This window comes from Hypanus sabinus, chromosome 14 (genome assembly GCF_030144855.1).
Source record: "Hypanus sabinus isolate sHypSab1 chromosome 14, sHypSab1.hap1, whole genome shotgun sequence".
Classification (NCBI taxonomy): Eukaryota; Metazoa; Chordata; class Chondrichthyes; order Myliobatiformes; family Dasyatidae; genus Hypanus; species Hypanus sabinus.
The window spans coordinates 65,408,389-65,426,364 of NC_082719.1; the positions used below are offsets into that span (position 1 = coordinate 65,408,389).

The 17,976-nt window shown below is 41.3% G+C and overlaps 1 protein-coding gene across 1 annotated transcript in view; it reads left to right on the plus strand.

The window, feature by feature from the left end:
* Window positions 1-17,844, plus strand: part of ercc8 (excision repair cross-complementation group 8) — a 42,336-nt gene extending 24,492 nt beyond the window's left edge. The window contains exons 11-12 of the mRNA XM_059989346.1: window positions 9,640-9,729; window positions 16,633-17,844. Of these exons, the coding sequence (XP_059845329.1) occupies window positions 9,640-9,729; window positions 16,633-16,701 (159 nt within the window). The 3' untranslated portion in view covers window positions 16,702-17,844. The remainder of the gene's footprint in view (window positions 1-9,639; window positions 9,730-16,632) is intronic.
* The last annotated feature ends 132 nt before the right edge of the window (window positions 17,845-17,976 follow it).

The window sequence follows — 17,976 nt, forward strand, 5'->3', positions numbered from 1 at the left end:
ATTAATTACCTGAAAATCTACTTTGAGTTTGCCAGGCTACAATGTACTCAGGCAAAAGATGAGGTGCTGTTCCTCAAGCATATATTGCAGTTTGTTTTAACAGTGTAGGGGACTAATCTCAAATAGGTCAGACTGAGCGTACGATGGAGGATTAAAATAACAGGTAACTGGGTAACTAGAAGCTCTTGTGGGTGACTGCAAGTGCTTTGCAAACCAATCTGCATTAGATTTCTCTAATCCGGATGAGCACCGAATGAATACACAATATTGAAAGAAGGGCAAGTGAATCACAGTTTGACATGGAACAGTTGCTCTGGGACTTGAGTGGTAGGAAAGGACAATGTAAAGGAGCAATGTAAAGTTGCACTTCTGTAACTACATGGCAGAGTGTAGAGAAGGGGTATGGTTGATGGAAATGAATGGGCAAAACAAGTCAGGGAAGATTTGATTCCTTCATAACAATGAACGAGGGAGAGGGAGAACACACATCTATTGTTAGAATCTCATTGAAGGTGGCAGAAACTATGGATTGTATCTGTAGAAGGCTGATAGAGTGGAATGTGAAGACCAGGGGAACTCAACTCTTACTGTAGCTAGGAGTAGGAGGTGGAGTGCAGGAAACAGATGAGGGCTCTGTCAGCGTGATATAGAGGGAAGTAAAAGAGATGGAAGAGCTACATTACTAATTAAGGAGAATAGCACAGCTGCACTTAGAGAGGACATACTGGAGGGCTGAATTGTATGGGTAAGAGATCAGAAGGAAGAAATATGCATTCACTGTGGGAGAATTTAAGTTCTCTATTGGAGAACTTGCTCAGAGCATCTGAGAGAGTTTCTTGGAAACTGGATATGGATAGTCTAACTAGAGGAAGGACTATTCCATATTGGAAAACCAGGCTGGCCATGTCATTGCAGTTTTGGTGGGAGTGCATATTGATTACATATCATTTAGTTTTAAGGTACTTAAGAATGTAATAAGTTGGGCTGGGGCATATTCTCGGAGAATGACAGAGGAAATTGGGAGCAGCTGTTATTGTATAAGTTCACATCTGACATATGGAGGGTTTGTAAAGGTTAATTTCACAGAGTACATGATAGGTATGTTCTAGTAAGAAGGAAGGACAAGGATAGAAAGATAAGGGAACCTTGGATGACAAGAGAGGTTGTAAATTTAGTCAAAAAAGGGAAACTTGTGTAGTTTCAGAAGCTGAAGTTAGACGAGGCTATTGAGAAATACGAAGAAGGCTGGAAAGAACTCAGGCAAGGAATTATGAGGGACAAAAGAGAACATAAAATGTTCTTGGCAAGTAGGATCAAAAAGAGAACCCAAAGCATTTTCTATCTACATTAAAAGAAAGAGGGTAACAAAGAAGAATGGAGTACTGCTCAAGGATGAAAGAGAGAATTTATGTTTGGAGCTGCAGGACGTTGGTGGAGGACTAAATGAGAATTTTGCATCAGTTTACTCAAAGGGGAAATATTTTGAGGATTGTGAGATCAGTGTGGGGTCTTTCCTATTCCAGGGCATCAAGAAGGAACTGATATTAGGTCTCTTGTGTTACACTAAGGTAGGTAAATCCCAATGGTCTGGTAGAATTTATCCCATGTTATTGAGGGATCATCATATGTTAGAATTCACCTTGTAGTTTGAGAGGAAGAAGCTAAAATCAGATGTATCACTATTACAGTGGAGTAAAGGCAACTACAAAGGTGTGAGAGAGAACCTAACTGAAGTTGATTGAAAGGCGACACTAGTAGGCATGATGGTAAAACAGCAATGGCTAGTGTTTCTGGCAGCAATTCAGAAAGTCCATGATAGATACTTCCCAAAGAACTATTCTAAAGAGAGGCAACCGTGGTAATAAGAAAAGTCAAAGTCTGCATAAAAGCAAAAAGAGAGAGCGTATAATATTGCTAAAATTAGTGGAACGTTAGAGATTGAGATACCTTTAAAAACCAATAGAAGGCAACTAAAAAAAGCAGTAAGAAGAGATAAAATGAAATATGAGAGAAAGCTAGCCATTACTATAAAAGAGGATATCAAAAGTTTTTTTTCAGATATATAAAGAGCAAAAGAGAGGCATACATGGATATCGAACTGCTGGAAAATGACACTGGAGAGGTCATAAGGGGAGACAAAGAAATTGCAGATGAACTTAATAAGTATTTTGCATCAGTCTTCTCTCTGGAAGATAACAGAAGCATGCCAGAAATTTGAGTGTGTCTGGGCAGAAGTGATTGTATTACTATCACTTCTATTCTATTACTCAGGAGTAGGTGCTTGGGAAGCTGAAATGTCTGAAGGTAGATAAGTCAACTGAACCAGATGGACTACACCCAGGGTTCCGAACAAAGTAGCTGGAGAGTTTCTGGAGGCATTACTAATGACTTTTGAAGAATCACCAGATTCTGGAATGGTTCCAGATGACTGGAAAATTGCAAATGTCATTCCACTTTTTAAGAAGGAAGGGAGACAAAAATAGGAAATAATAGGCCAGTTACCTGACTTCAATGCTTGGGAAAATGTTGGAATCCATTATTAATGATGAGGTTTCGGGGTACTTGGAAGCACATGATAAAATAGGCCAAAGTCAGCATGGTTTCCTTAAGGGGAAAGATTACCTGACAAATCTTTTGAAATTCTTTAAGAAAGTAACAGGCAGGGTAGACAAAGGAGAATCAGAGGTTGTTGCTTACTTGAATTTATAGAAGGCCTTTGATAAGATGCCGCACATGGAGGCTGTTAAACAAGATAACTGTCCAAAGCATTACAAGAAAGGTAGAAGCATGGATAGAAAATAGGCTGACTGATAGAGGGCAAAGTTTGGGAATAAAGGGGGTCTTTCTGGTTGGCTGTCAGTGACGAATGCTGTTCTGCAGGGGTCAGTGTTGGGACCAGGTCTTTTCAAATTGTATTTTATTGATTTAGATGATGAAGTTGGTGCTTTTGTGGCCAAGTTTCTGGAAAATATGAAAATAAGGAGGGGCAAGTAGTGTTGAGGAAGTAGGGAGTCTGTGGATGGATTTGTACAGATTAGGAGAATGGGCAAAGAAGTGGCAGATGGAATATACAGCATTGAGTATTTTCTAAATGGGGAGAAAATTCAAAAATCAAGTTCAAAGGGTCTTGGGAGTCCTCATGCAGGATTCCTTAAATGTCAACTTTCAGGTTGAGTTGGTGGTAAGGAAGACAAATCCAATTTCAGTATTCATTTAGAGAGGACTAGAGTGTAAAAGCAAGGATCCCCATGAGGCGGCACAGCATGGCAGCAGCGGCCTTTCAGACATGGTGTTACTTTAATTTAATTTTCTAATTAAGTTTGAATACACAACTTTTGATTAGGGTACATGGATAACAGTGCGACTATCTACCATGGCCAGATACTACTACAATACACAGGTGGCCCAAAAGCAAACCTTCACAAAGATCTGCTGGTCAAATTACACGACCTCAGCTTGCTGAGGGGAATGGGCCTACAATCCTCGGACTCGCCTAATGCTGGTAGCCGGAGATGGAGACGTCATAAGCGATGTGCGAGGAAGCAGAAGCGAGGCAACCGGGTAGGGGTCCGTGCCAGGCAAAAAGCAAACCCTAGCCAGCCGGCTCTCCCGTCCATTCTGCTCTCCAATGTCCGCTCCCTGGACAATAAATTGGACTACATCCGACTCCAACGAAATACTTGGAGGGAGTACAGAGTCTGCTCTGCACATGTTTTCACAGAAACATGGCTCACTGGTGGAATTTCGGACGCTGCCATTCAGCTGGACGGGCTCGCCTTGTTTTGAGCGGACAGGGATGCAGCTCTCTCCGGTAAGACTCATGGTGGTGGCGTGTGTATTTACATCGACACGGAATGGTGTAAGAACTCTGTGCTGGTTTCCAGACTCTGCTCATCGCTAGTGGAGTTTGTGGCTGTTAGATGCAGACCATTTTATTTGCCATGGGAATTCACCTCTGTCCTTATATTCGCTGTGTACATTCCCCCCAGCGCTAATGCTAAGGAGGCGTCTGTGAACTGTACAGGGCTATTAGCGAACTGCAGAACACACACCCTGATGGTCGGTTTGTTGTCACCGGTGATTTTAACCACGCAAACCTTAAGTCAGTGCTCCCCAAATTCCATCAGTATGTGGACTTTGCAGCGAGAGGGGAGAACGCGTTGGGCCTGGTTTACACAAACATCCCCAAAGCATACCGGGCAGACGCCCGCCCCCACCTCGGATACTCAGACCAGATCTCTGTTATGCTAATCCCAGTATACAGACCGCTCATCAGGCGCTCCAGACCAGTTCAGAAGCAGGTGAAAACCTGGCCAGCAGGAGCCATCTCTGCTCTTCAAGACTGCTTTGAGCACACTGACTGGCACATGTTCAGGGAGGCTGCAACCAATGGCGACTCTACTAACTTAGAGGAGTACACAGCATCAGTGACCAGCTACATCAGCAAGTGCATTGATGATGTTACTCTGTCCAAGACCATCACTATACGTGCCAACCAGAAGCCATGAATGACCGCGGAGGTGCGTGTGCTGCTGAGGTCCCGCGACTCCGCCTTCAGAGCAGGCAACAAGGCAGCTGTAACAACAGCAAGGGCCAAAGTGTCCCAGGCCATCAGAGGGGCAAAGCCCAGTGAATCCACCAGCTAGCAGATGTTCTCACTGACATCTTCAACATCTCTTTGAGCAGCATCACCATTCCAACGTGCTTCATGGCCACCACCATCGTCCCTGTGCCGAAGAAGTCTTCAGTGTCCTGCCTCAATGACTACCGTCCCGTTGCACTCACATCCATCATCATGAAGTGTTTTGAGAGGCTCATCGTGAGGCACATCAAGACCCTGCTGCCCCCCTCACTGGACCCCCTGCAGCTCGCATACCGTCCCAACCACTTAACAGACGATGCCATTGCCATCACCCTCCATCTGTCGCTAACCCACCTGGACAAAAAAGACACATATGTTCAGATGGTGATCATAGACTTCAGTTCAGCATTCAACACAATCATCCCTCAGAAACTGATTGGAAAGCTGAGCCTACTGGGCCTGAACACATCCCTCTGCAACTGGATCCTAGACTTCCTGACTGGGAGACCTCAGTCAGTCTGGATTGGGAGCAGCATCTCCAACACATTCACACTGAGCACGGGGGCCCCCCAGGGCTGTATGCTCAGTCCACTGCTGTTCACTCTGCTGACCCATGACTGTGCTGCAACACACAGCTCGAACCACATCATCAAGTTCGCCGATGACACGACAGTGGTGGGTCTCATCAGCAAGAACGACGAGTCAGCTTACAGAGAGGAGGTGCAGCGGCTAACAGACTGTTGCAGAGCCAACAACCTGTCTCTGAATGTGAACAAAACAAAAGAGATGGTTGTTGACTTCAGGAGGGCACAGAGCAACCACTCCCCGCTGAACATTGACAACTCCTCGGTAGAGATCGTTAAGAGCACCAGATTTCTTGGTGTTCACCTGGCGGAGAATCTCACCTGCTCCCTCAACACCAGCTCCATAGCAAAGAAAGCCCAGTAGCGTCTCTACTTTCTGCAAAGACTGAGTAAAGTCCATCTCCCACCCCCTATTCTCATCACATTCTGTAGGGGTTGTATTGAGAGCATCCTGAGCAGCTGCATCACTGCCTGGTTTAGAAATTGCATCATCTCATTGCAAGAACCTGCAGCGGATACTGAGGTCAGCCAGGAAGATCATCGGGGTCTCTCTTCCCACCATCATTGACATTTACACTACACACTGTATCCGCAAAGAAACAACATTATAAAGGACCCCATGCACCCCTCATACAAACTCTTCTCCCTCCTGGGAAAAGGCACTGAAGCAGTCGGGCTCTTACGACCAGACTATGTAACAATTTCTTCCCCCAAGCCATCAGACTCCACAATACCCAGAGCCTGGACTGACACCTTACTGCCCTATTGCCCTGTTTATTATTTATTGTAACGCCTGCACTGTTTTGTGCACTTTATGCAGTCCTGGATAGGTCTGTAGTTTAGTGTAGCTGTTTTTTTCTCTTTGTGTTGTTTTTTTATGTAGTTCAGTCTAGTTTTTGTACTGTGTTATGTAACACCATGGTCCTGAAAAACGTCTCATTTTTACTATGTACTATACCAGCAGTTAGGGTCGAAATGACAATAAAAGTGACTTGACTTGACTTGTAATGCTGAGGATTTATAAGGCATTGGTCAGACCACACTTTGAGTATTGTGAGCAGTTTTGTGCCCTTTATCTACAAAAGGCTGTGCTGGCATTGGAGGTTATCAAGAATTATTCCAGGAATTAAAGGGTTAACACATGAAGAACTTTTGATGGCTCTGTGCTTGTACTTTCTGGAGTTTAGAAGAATGAAGGGGGGTATCTCATAAAACCTTTTGAATATTGAATGGCCTAGAACGAGTGTATATGGAAAGGATGTCTCCTGCCATAGGAAAGTCTAGGACCAGAGGGCACATCCTCAGAATAGAAGGAAGTGCCCTTAGAACAGAGATGAGGAGGAATTTCTTTAGCCAGAGGGTGGTTAATCTGTAGAATTCATTGGCATAGATGGCTGTGGAGGACTGGGAGCCAAATATTTGGGTATACCAGAATCAGGTTTAATCAGATATACTTAATAACATAAACATGAGAAACTCTGCAGTTGCTGAAAATCCAAAGCAACATAACACAACACACACACACACACACACAAAATGCTGGAGGAACTCAGCAGGTCAGGCAGCATCTATAGAAATGAATAAACGGTTGACATTTTGGGGCAACATCTTTCTTCAGGACATGTTTTATTTGTTAAGAGCCTCGTGTCAGTGGTAGGGCAACTATTGAAGAGGATCCTTAAAGATCCGTCTTACTTTTGGAAGAACGTGGGCTAATTAGGGACAGTCAGCATAGTTTTGTGCTGGGCGAGTCATGTCTCTCAATCTTGACTGACTTTTTTGATTAAGGTGTTTGATGAGGCTTGGGAAGTCAATAGACTTTGGTAAGATATTTCACAAGGTCCTTCAGGGAAGTTGATAAGGAAAATTAAGAGCTACAGTTAATTGGTAGTTGGATTCAGAATTGATTTGCCCATAGAAGACAGAAGGTAGACAGAGAAGTGTTCTTCTGGCTGGGGATCTGTGACCAGTATGTAGTCTTTTGAGGTGAACAGTGCTGGGACCTCTGGTTTGTGAAATATAAATGAGTTGGATGAAATGTAGGTGGGTTAGTATGTTTGCAGATATCACACAAGCAGGAGGAGCTATGGACCACGTAGAAAGTCATTAAAGGATACAGCAGGAAATAGATCAGTTACAGTTATGGCTGGGGAAATGGCAGATGAACTGTAATCTAGCCAGTTGTGAGGTGTTGTTTGTTAGAAGATCAAACGTAAAGGAAAAGAATACAATGAATAGCAGGATCCTTAACAGTATTAACGTACAGAAGGTTCTGAGGGTGCAAGTCCATACCTTGTTAAAAATGGCAACACAAGTAGATAGAATAGTAAAGAAAGTGCATGGCATGCTTGCCTTCATCACTCAGGCATAGAGTGTAACTGCCAGGAAGCCATGATACAGTTGTAAAAACTTTACAACTGGTCACAACATTACAGGAAGGACGTGGATGCTTTGGAGACAGTTCAGAAGGGGTTTACCAGGATGCTGCCTGGATTAGAGAGATTAGCTAAAAGGAAAGGTTGGACAAACTTGAATTGTTTTCCATGCAGCATTGGAGGCTGAGGGGGAAACCGGATATAAGTTTATAAAATTATGAGAGGTCTATACCGGGTAGAAATGTTGAATGGCTTTAAGATAAAAAGGGGAAAGCTTAAAAGGATGTGTGTGGGCAAGTTTTGTTTTACACTAAGTGTGTCAGGTGCTTAGAACCTGTTGCCAGGTTGATGGTGGAAGCAGATGTTATAGTCTTGTTCAAGAGCAGGTGAGTATGCAGAGAATGGATCATGTGCAGGCGGAGGCCATTGGTTTTATTTTGGTATCATGTTCAGCACATACCTTGGGCTGAAGGCCTCTTCCTGTTCTTCTGTGTTCTACTGTAGTAGAGGGGGAGCCATGGTTTGGGAAGAAGGAGCACCTTCTCATTATTAAAGTAGATGGAAGGACCAAGAGAATGGAATGGAGTCCTTACAGGAGCTAGACTAAATATCTTAATTTGCTGAATGCTTCCAGCATTTTCTATTTTCAGATTTCCAGATACATGATACTGATTTTAATGTTCACTTTCTGTGACAGTGATTGAAATTGCATAATTGGTATCATTTTCTGAGTTACAGTTGTACCCCTGCAAAAATTAATTCAGTTCCTTTTCCTGCCAGATGTAGTCATTTCTCCCAGTGATGCAATGTACTCTGTATAGAGGGAAATAAATGCCAGTTCTTTTGTGAAGTGAAAACAATGAAATGACAACTTTAAATGTAAATTGCCCTTCTCTATTTCTTTTTAAATTAAAATAAAATATGAAAAGGATTTCCTGGCGTACATGACAAATAAACTCTTCTCAGGCTTCCAGCCCGGTACAGATATCAATTTTAACCGACTTTTCGGTGACAAACTCTGCCATCTTCATCAGGGATTCAGTATACGATGGAGATGGAGAAGAATGCTTGCCTCCCGTTCCTGGACAATCTAATACGATGGAAACCGGATGGTAGCCTTGGATATGGTATCCATTGTTAACCCACTCACATGGATTTATATCTCAACAATTATAGCCACCATCATGCCTCCCAAAGTACAGCGGTTCTTTTTACTTTGATTAACTGTGCGAAAACCATTTCGAACCTGGAGAGTCTCCATGAGGAGGTAAGAGAATTCTGCACAACATTCCTACAGAATGGCTACAAGGTGAAGGGAATCAATCAGGCCCTCAAAAGAGTTGACGGAAAACCAGGAAACCTAACAACAAGGAAGAACCTGTTGTTACTGCCTGTCTTACCTATATTTCCATGACTTCCAGAAGAATTGCCAGAATCCTGAAAAAATACCAGATTAATACCATCCACAAACCCGTAAGGAAGCTTAAATCACAACTTGTGTGGGTCAGAGATGACCTGGAACTCAGGTCAGCTGTCGTTTACAGGATTCCCTGTGAATGCAGAGCAGCGTATATCAACCAGATGGGACGCATGGTGGAAACCCGCATCGAGCACAGGAGGTGTATCTGTTTGGGTTACCCCGAGAAATCGTCAGCAGTAGAACATTACATTTGCAATGGCTGTAGGATTGACTTCAACGACACAAAACTGCTGTGCCGCACCAGTGGCTTTTGGGACCACCTGGTGAAGGAAGCCATTGAAATCAAATTAAATTAACAAAGATGAAGAACTGGAATTCGATTGAAAACGAGGTAGGGCAGCAGAAACCTGATTGGGTGAGAATTATCCAATCTGGAGGAAAGGATAATGTGGGTAGAAATGCCACTAGGCAAGACACGTCCAGGCATCATCCCTGATGACGATGGCAGAGTTTGTCATTGAATCACCAGTTAACATCTGTACCTCTACCCGCTGGGAAGCCCAAGAAGAATTAATTTGTTGAAAAAAATGCGTTAGAAAAATTGTGCTTTGTAATACCAGTAACTATTGAAATCTGGTCTTCAGATATATACTACAAAATGAATTTCTTTCTTTTCAGGAGCTTTATAGTGGTGGCAGTGATGTTAACATTTTAGCATGGATTCCAGATCTTGGTCAAATAGATGCAGGAGATGATGAAGCTAAAGGGGTGAGCAATTTATCCAAACATTTTACTTCTCCAATACATGATATTGTAATGAAAATATTCACACCTATGCTGGCTGCTTTTTGCACTTTTTAACTTCTGCTTTATATTTTTAATGACTTTTCTCAAAATGCACATTATTCTCCATGTGAACTCTTTAGGGCTCAAACTTCACCTAAACCTACACCTATCCTCAGTATTTATGTTAAGGAAGTAATCACTTTAGAATAATTTTTAAACTGCTAACTTACATGTGCTATATGTACCTTGTGGTGTATTTTGCATCTTGGCCCCAAAGGAGTATCTGTTTCGATTAGCTGTATTAATGGGTATTTATGTCTGGTCAACTCTGCACCACTCTATAGCAGGCAGAAACACAGCAGGTTCAGCTCCTCTGCCAACGTGCAACTAGTGATGGGGTAGAACTGCAGTACCTGAAGTTCTTAAGGTTTAGCAGTGGCTTGTGATCATTAAAAAAGATGGCAGCACCTTTGCTTGACTGCTGTGTCCAAGCGCGCCACAGTCTCACCAGATAATGATAAGATGACAGACCTCTCACTTTTGGCATATACCAGATGTTTTTACAGAGGGCTTTTCAGACATAAGTTAATCAAAAAGGAAGTGAAATGCAGTTACAGCACATTTGCTGTCTGCTTAACTTAGCAGATTGACTGTGGTGGGGTTTGTAAATACAACTGACGTACATTCAGTTGGCTGGCACATTGGATATGGTCTTTCAGCTTTGTAACCTGGGTTTAGTTATAGAATAGATGAGTTCAGAGCAAAGCATATTGCAAAATTGCCCTGAAATTGGCAAATTCCTCTGCAACTATAATGAAGAAAGATTGTTTGAAAATATGAGAACAAATACCACTAAATTTCTGAGTGATGCTTGTTCTTCATAAAGCACCATGGTAAGATTACTGTAATGTGAAATGTAATAGTCACACTGAGGTGATTATCTTTAAGGTCAGGATTGAGGCACATTCTTGGGATAAGATCCAACATGCTTTATTTTGTGAACATTCCTACCATTAAAGTCCCATCTCCTAACAAAATGCACAAAATATGATCTTTAAAAAAACATATTTGTTTGGATGAAGCTGTCTTTTAGTTGGAAAGGGTACACTGGTTCCAGGAAAATCACAATCCACAAATGGACTATATTTTATAAATTGGACTTGTGCATCACCTCTCTCTCTCTCTCTCTCTCTCAAGAATGCTCCATCTCAACATGACATTTACACTCAGTGGCTAGTTTATTAGGTACAGGAGTGGAACCCGGTGTCGTCTTCTGTTGATGTAGCCCATCCACTTCAAGGTTCAACATGTGCATCCAGAGGCGCGCTTCTGCACACCACTGTTCGAATGTGTGGTTATATGAGTTACTGTTGCCTTCCTATCAACTTGAACCATTCTAGACATTGACCTCTCATTAACAGGGCATTTTCACCCACAGAACTGCCATTTCCTCAATGTTTTTATTACTTTTTGCACCATTTTCCATAAACTCGAGTGACTATTGAACATGAAAATCCCAGGAGATCAGCAAATTCTGAGATACTCAGACCACCCCATCTTCCACCAACAATCATTACATGATCAAAGTCACTTCGATCACATTCCTACCCATTCTGATGTTTGGTGTGAGCAACTACTGAACCTTTAGACCAGTTCTGTAAACGTGGGCTGCCTCCATGTGATTGGCTGACTAAATACATTATCGTACAGGTGTACCTAATAAAGTAGCCACGAAGTGTCTGTTCAGAGTTCATGTTAGGTTAAATATTTTGAGTTTTCAAGGTAATAGAGAAATGCCTGACATGAAGGAATTGCAAACACATCTGCTCCGTTCCCTCTGGTAATTTTCAGAAATGACTTCATTTCAGACATCTTTCTGACCATAAGATATAAGAGAAGAATTAGGCCATTTGGCCCTTAGAGTCTGCTCCACCATTTCATCATGGCTGATCCATTTTACTCTCAGCCCCAATCTCCTGCCTCCTCCTCCACCCCCATATTCATTCATTCCCTGACCCATCAAGAATCTATCAACCTCTGCCTTAAATATACATAAAGACTTGGCCTTCACAGCTGCCTGTGGGAACAAATTCCACAGATTAACCACTCTCTGGCTAAAGAAATTCCTTCTCATATCTGTTCTAAAAGGATGCCCTTCTATTTTGAGCTTGTTTTCTCTGGTCTTCAATAATCCCACCATAGGAAACATCCTCTTCACATCCACTCTATCAAGGCCTTTCACCATTCGATAGGTTTCAATTAGGTCATCCTTCATTCTTCTAAATTCCAGTGAATACAGACTGAGAGCCATCAAACGCTCTTCATATGCTAAGCTGTTTACATGAACCTCCTTTGAACCCTTTCCAGTTTCAGCAAATCCTTTGTAAGATGAGGTACCCCAAACTACTCACAATACTCCAAGTGAGGCCTCACCAGTGCTTTATAAAGTCTCAACATTACCTCCTTGCTTTTATACTCTAGTCCTCTTGAAACGCATGCTAGCATCACATTTGCCTTCCTCACCACAGACTCAACCTGCAAACTAGGGAATCCTGCACAAGGACTTCAAAATCCCTTTTGTGCCTCAGAGTTTTGTACTTTCTCTCCATTCAGAAAATAGTCAAATCTTTAATTTCTCCTTCCTAAGTGCATGACCATACACTTCCAGACACAGTATTCCATCTGCCACTTCTTTGCCCATTCTCCAAATCTGTCGAAGTCCTTGTGTAGTCTCTCTACTACCTCAAAACTACCTGCTCCTCCACCTATCTTCATATTGTCTGCAAACTTTGCAACAAAGCCATCAATTCCATCATCCAAATCATTGACATAGAATGTAAAAAGAATCAGTCCCAACACAGACACTTGTAGAACACCACTAGTGTCTACTAGTTAGCTACTTTTCTGGAGCCAACCAGAAAAGGCTCCCTTTATTTCCACTCTTTGCTTCCTGCCAGTCAGCCACTGCTTTATCCATGCTAGATTCTTTCCTGTAATACCATGGGTTCGTAGCTTTTTAAGCAACCTCAGGTGTGGCAACTTGTCAAAGGCCTTTCGAAAATCCAAATACACTACATTAACCAAATTGCCTTTGTCTATCCTGCTTGTTATTCTTTCAAAGAAATACAACAGGTTTGTCAGGCAAGATTTTCCCTCGAGGAACCCTTGCTGACTGCGGCCTAGTTTATCATGTGCTTCCAAGTAACCTGAGACCTCATCCTTAACAGTTGACTCCAACATCTTCCCAACCACTGAGGTCAGGCTTCCTTTCTTCTGCCTCTCTCCCTTCTTGAAGAGTGGAGTGACATTTTTAATTTTAATGTCTTTCAGAACCATTTCGGAATCTAGTGATTCTTGAAAGATCATTACTTATTCCTCCACAATCTCTTCAGTCACCTTTTTCAGAACCCTGGGGTGTACACCATCTGGTCCAGGTGACTTATCTACATACAGACCTTTCAGTTTCCCAGGAACCTTTTCCCTAGTAATGATAATTTCACACATGTAATGCTCCCTGACACCTGGAACATCCATCAAACTGTGAGTGTCTTCCACAGTGAAGACTGATGCAAAGTAGTTACTCAGTTTGTCCGCCATTTTTTCTGCCCCATTACTACCTCTCCAGCATCATTTTCCAGCCTTCCAAAATCCACTCTTGCCTCTCTTTTACACTTTTTGTAACTGAATAAGTTTTTGGTATCCCCTTTAATATTTTTGGCCAGCTTATTTTCATATTCAGTCTTTACCTTAATGAATTTTTAGGTGCTTTCTGTTGGTATTTAAAAGTTTCCTAATCCCCTAACTTCCCACTAATATTTGCTCTGTTATATGCCCTCTGTTTGGCTTTTATGTTGGCTTTGACTTCCCTTGTTAGCAATGATGTGTCATCTTGCCTTTTGAATATTTCTTCCTCTTTGGGATTTATATATCCTGTGCCTTCCGAATTGCTTCCAGAAATTCCAGCCATTGCTGCCCTGCCATCATCCCTGCCAGTGTTCTTTTCCAACCAATCCTTTGCATGCTTCTGTAATTCCCTTTATTCCACTGTAATACTGATACATCTGACTTTAGCTTCTCTCTCTCAGATTACAGGGTGAATTCTGTCATATTATGATCACTGGTGCCTAAAGGATTCCTTTACTTTAACTCTGATCAATTCCGGTTCATTGTACAACACCCAATCCAGAATAGCTGATCCTCTAGTACAGGAGTGGGCAAACTTTTTGACTTGTGGGCCACAAAGGGTTCTAAAATTTGACAGGGGTCCGGACCAGGAGCAGATGGACGGAGTGTTTTGGTAATACACCTCATAAGAGAAAATAAAATATCATGGGATATGTAGAAAACATGTGCTTTAATTTCAGTTGAAAATGAACAAATGCATTACAACAAAATATCTGTCTTTGAAGTCCCATGGTATTTAGCTATTTATTGAAATGACTTTTAAAACACTGAAAATTAAATGAATAAAATACAGCTTTTTAAAATAGTAACAGTTATTATTTTAAAGCACTGAAAATTCTGTTATCCTTCAAGATATTATCATCATCACTCTCCTCCTGACTGTCTTTATTTCAAAAACGGTAGGAGATGCAGGTCTACTTGTCCTGCTCCTTCTTATTCAATTGTCCCCTGTGCCAAAACTCAACAACGACCAGCACAAGGACAGAATAGTGACAGCGTGCCAGTATGTGGAGAGTGTTATTTGATCTGGAGCGCATTTTTTATTTTGAGAACGTACGTGCTCCTGCGCACTACTCTTGTCCATCACTTAACAGAAATGACCTGTAACATGTAAGGCTTATTGAAAAAAATATTTTCAAATGCATTTTTTACATAACACAACGAAGAAACTTATTTTTAATTTCAGTGGGAACAGTGTTGTTGGTCTCCCTTTTTAGCCAGCGCATCAAAGTCTGGATTTAGTTTTGTTGTGGCGATTCTCAGGATGGATCTGAGGTGTTGGTCAGTTAACTTGGATCTGTGGCTGGCTTTGTTGATGTTCATGATGCTGAACGCCTGTTCACACAAATAGGTCGAGCCGAACAAAGAGTAAAGCGCAAATGTGGAGTAATACGCTGCACCTCAACAAAGGTCAATGTATATAGAGTGCGTCATCTATTGGGAAAACGCCAGAATTGCGGGGAAAAAACGTTAACAAGGTTTATTAATATAATTTCATCAAGTTCTGCGGGCCGAATTAAAAAGCTTAACGGGCTGCATATGGCCCCCGGGCCGTAGTTTGTCCATGCCTGCTCTAGTATGTTCAACTATGAGCTGCTCTAAAAAGCCATCTTAAAGGCATTCTAGAAATTGCCCCTCTTAGAATCCCACACCAACCTGATTTTCCCAGTTTACTTGCATATCCCCCATGACTATCATAACATTGCTGTTTTGGCATGCATTTTCTATATCCTATTGTAATTTGTAGACCACATCCTTACTACTGTTTCAGGGTCTGTATATAACTCTCTTCAGGGGCTTTTTACCCTTGCAGTTTCTTAGCTCTATTCACAATGATTCAACACCTTTGGACCCTGTGTCACTTCTTTTTAACGATTTAATTTCATTTTTGACAAACAGAGCCATGCCATCCCCTCCTCTTTCCTGCCCATCTTTTTGATCCAATGTGTATCCTTGTACATTAATCTCCCAGCTATAATCCTTTTTCAGCCATACTTCAGTGATGCCTACAACATCATATGTGCTAATCTGTAATTGCTCCACGTTCATCGACCTTATTCCATGTACTGCACGCATTCAGATATAATACTTTTAGTCCTGTATTCATCTTTCTCAATTTCATCTGCCTTTTACATTGCAACTTAACTTGTTGACTGCAATTCTGCCCTATCATCAGTCTCTCCTTGCTAGGAGTCTCACTACACATTGCCTCTGTTTGTAAGCTATCTATCACATCTTCAGCACTATCACTCCAGCTTCCATTCCCCTGCCAAATGAGTTTAAACCCACCTGATCATCTCTCACCAACCTGTCCACAAGGATGTTGGACCCCCTCAAGTTCAAGTGTAACCTGTCCCTTTTGTACAGGTCATACTTTCCCCAGAAGAAATCCCAATGATCCATAGATCTGAACCTCTGCCCCAAGCACCAGTTCCTCAGACACACATTCACCTGCCAAATCATCCTATTCTTACCCTCACTGGCACATGGCACAAGCAGCAATCCAATGATTACTACCCTGGAGGTTCCATTTCTCAGCTTTCTACCTAGTTCTCTAAAATATCTCTTCAGGACCTCCTCACCTCATCTACCTATGTCACTGGTACGAAAATGTACCAAGACTTCTGGCTGCTCACCCTCGCCCTTTAGAATGCCGTGGACCTGATCCAATGCATCCCTGATTCTGGTACCAGGGGATCTCTGTCTGAGGAATCTCCTATTAACACTGCAGTCCTTTTCACCTCTCAACTCTGCTGAGCCACAGCACCAGACCTCTCTCCTGCTAGCGAGGGATGACTACCTCCCTGTAGCTCCTGTCTATCACCTTCTCATTCTCTCGTGTGTGTCACTCAAAAGAATCACCGCTTTGCTTGCACTTGAATTGTTCTTATTGGCCCTCTCTATTGAAAAGTAGAGTCAATTGTCCAACTCAAGAATGGCTGCACCAACTGATTCTGTGTGGATTTTGTAAAGAGGAAGGAAGGACTTTTATTTATTTGTTCATGCTCATCCAGTTGAAACATATCATGATGTAAATAAATTACTGTTATTTTATTTCCTTTCATTTTACGAAAAGCAAAAAAGTAACATTTATTATTTCATATTTACTATTATTTTAACCATGTATATTTTATTTAGGAAGTAACATTTGAACAGTTCAAAGATATATATGAACTTATCTGCAAATCTTGCATTTTGCAGTCTGAAGGCAGAACCGCCCAAAATGTCGTGTTCCAAGATGAATGGAGCAGCAGCGATGAAGAAAACTGAATTTTGTTTTACTCTTTGGGACAAAAACACTGTTGCAGATATGTGGGTAAACTGTTCAGAATAATCCAAACACTGACAGTGACACTGTGGTGAAAATGGACAGACTAAACCAAGGAGCATAGATTTCTGATGATAATACTAAGACAGATAGACAGACCCTGATTTTTTCCCTGATGACTGACCTCAGTTTATGGAAACTGATTGAGCCCTTCAATTGGTCTCTATCTGTAGCCTCAGGTCAGAGAAACATATAGTTTGCAACAGCATGCTGCTAAGCACTGCCTACGTTCATATACAAATCTACATACTTGAAAGAGGTACAGAGAGCTGATAAAATGCTTTAGAAGCAAAGACTCATTCCAACAGGTCACAAATGGAACTAGAAATGTAATTTTGTTCTTAATTTGCTAAGAATCCTGGGAATATTTAAAACTCAAAATATTTTTTACAGTATTCCATTTGCCAAAGTGATATTTTGTTTTGTTTTTCACTTTTTAGAAAATGAATCATCTTTGATGATTTAAATGAATTTTCAACACTGAACCATTCCCAGGTTCATTGTTCTGTTTGTGAATTCGTAACAAAACTGGCAAGTAGTTCCTGTCCCACAAACACATGGACAGAGATGCATACATGTGATCTCCAATTTAAACAAATGCAATTTATTTTTAACAACTAATTTGCATTCAGATTATAGCTAAGAACTCATTGAATTAATGTTTGAGTATCAGAGTACTGGTACTGTACTTGATGATTGTATACGTGTGTATGTGTGTTTCGCAAGCTTAGGTTTATCTTGTTCCCTGGCAGTTTAAACCTTATTCTCTTGTATTTTTCAGAAAAAGTTTCTAAATGTTTATAATGAAGGCTAGGAAATGCAGAGTTAACCGACATTAAGAAGTCTTAACAGATGGGTTTACTATAAATTATTGTGCAAGATTATGTGCATGATAAAAACAGTATATGTTTTAAACAAAGAAAATTGTTGAATTCACGCAGTTTAACAATTGATAAATAAATACTGGATTTGTGCAAATTAAGTGTACATATTCTATTAAATACTATTTAAACAACTAGATACGGTACTTGCAAAACATTGCTTGTTAATTTAATAAATAAAACTACTTGTTTTCTTGTGAGCTAGTTTTGATTGAAGATAATAATACTTGAGCACTAAGTCTTTGATAATTTATCAAAAATACCAATTGCATTTTGCCTTAATGTCACATCAGAAACATAGACAAGAAGTATCCAGTATTCCATCTCATTATTATT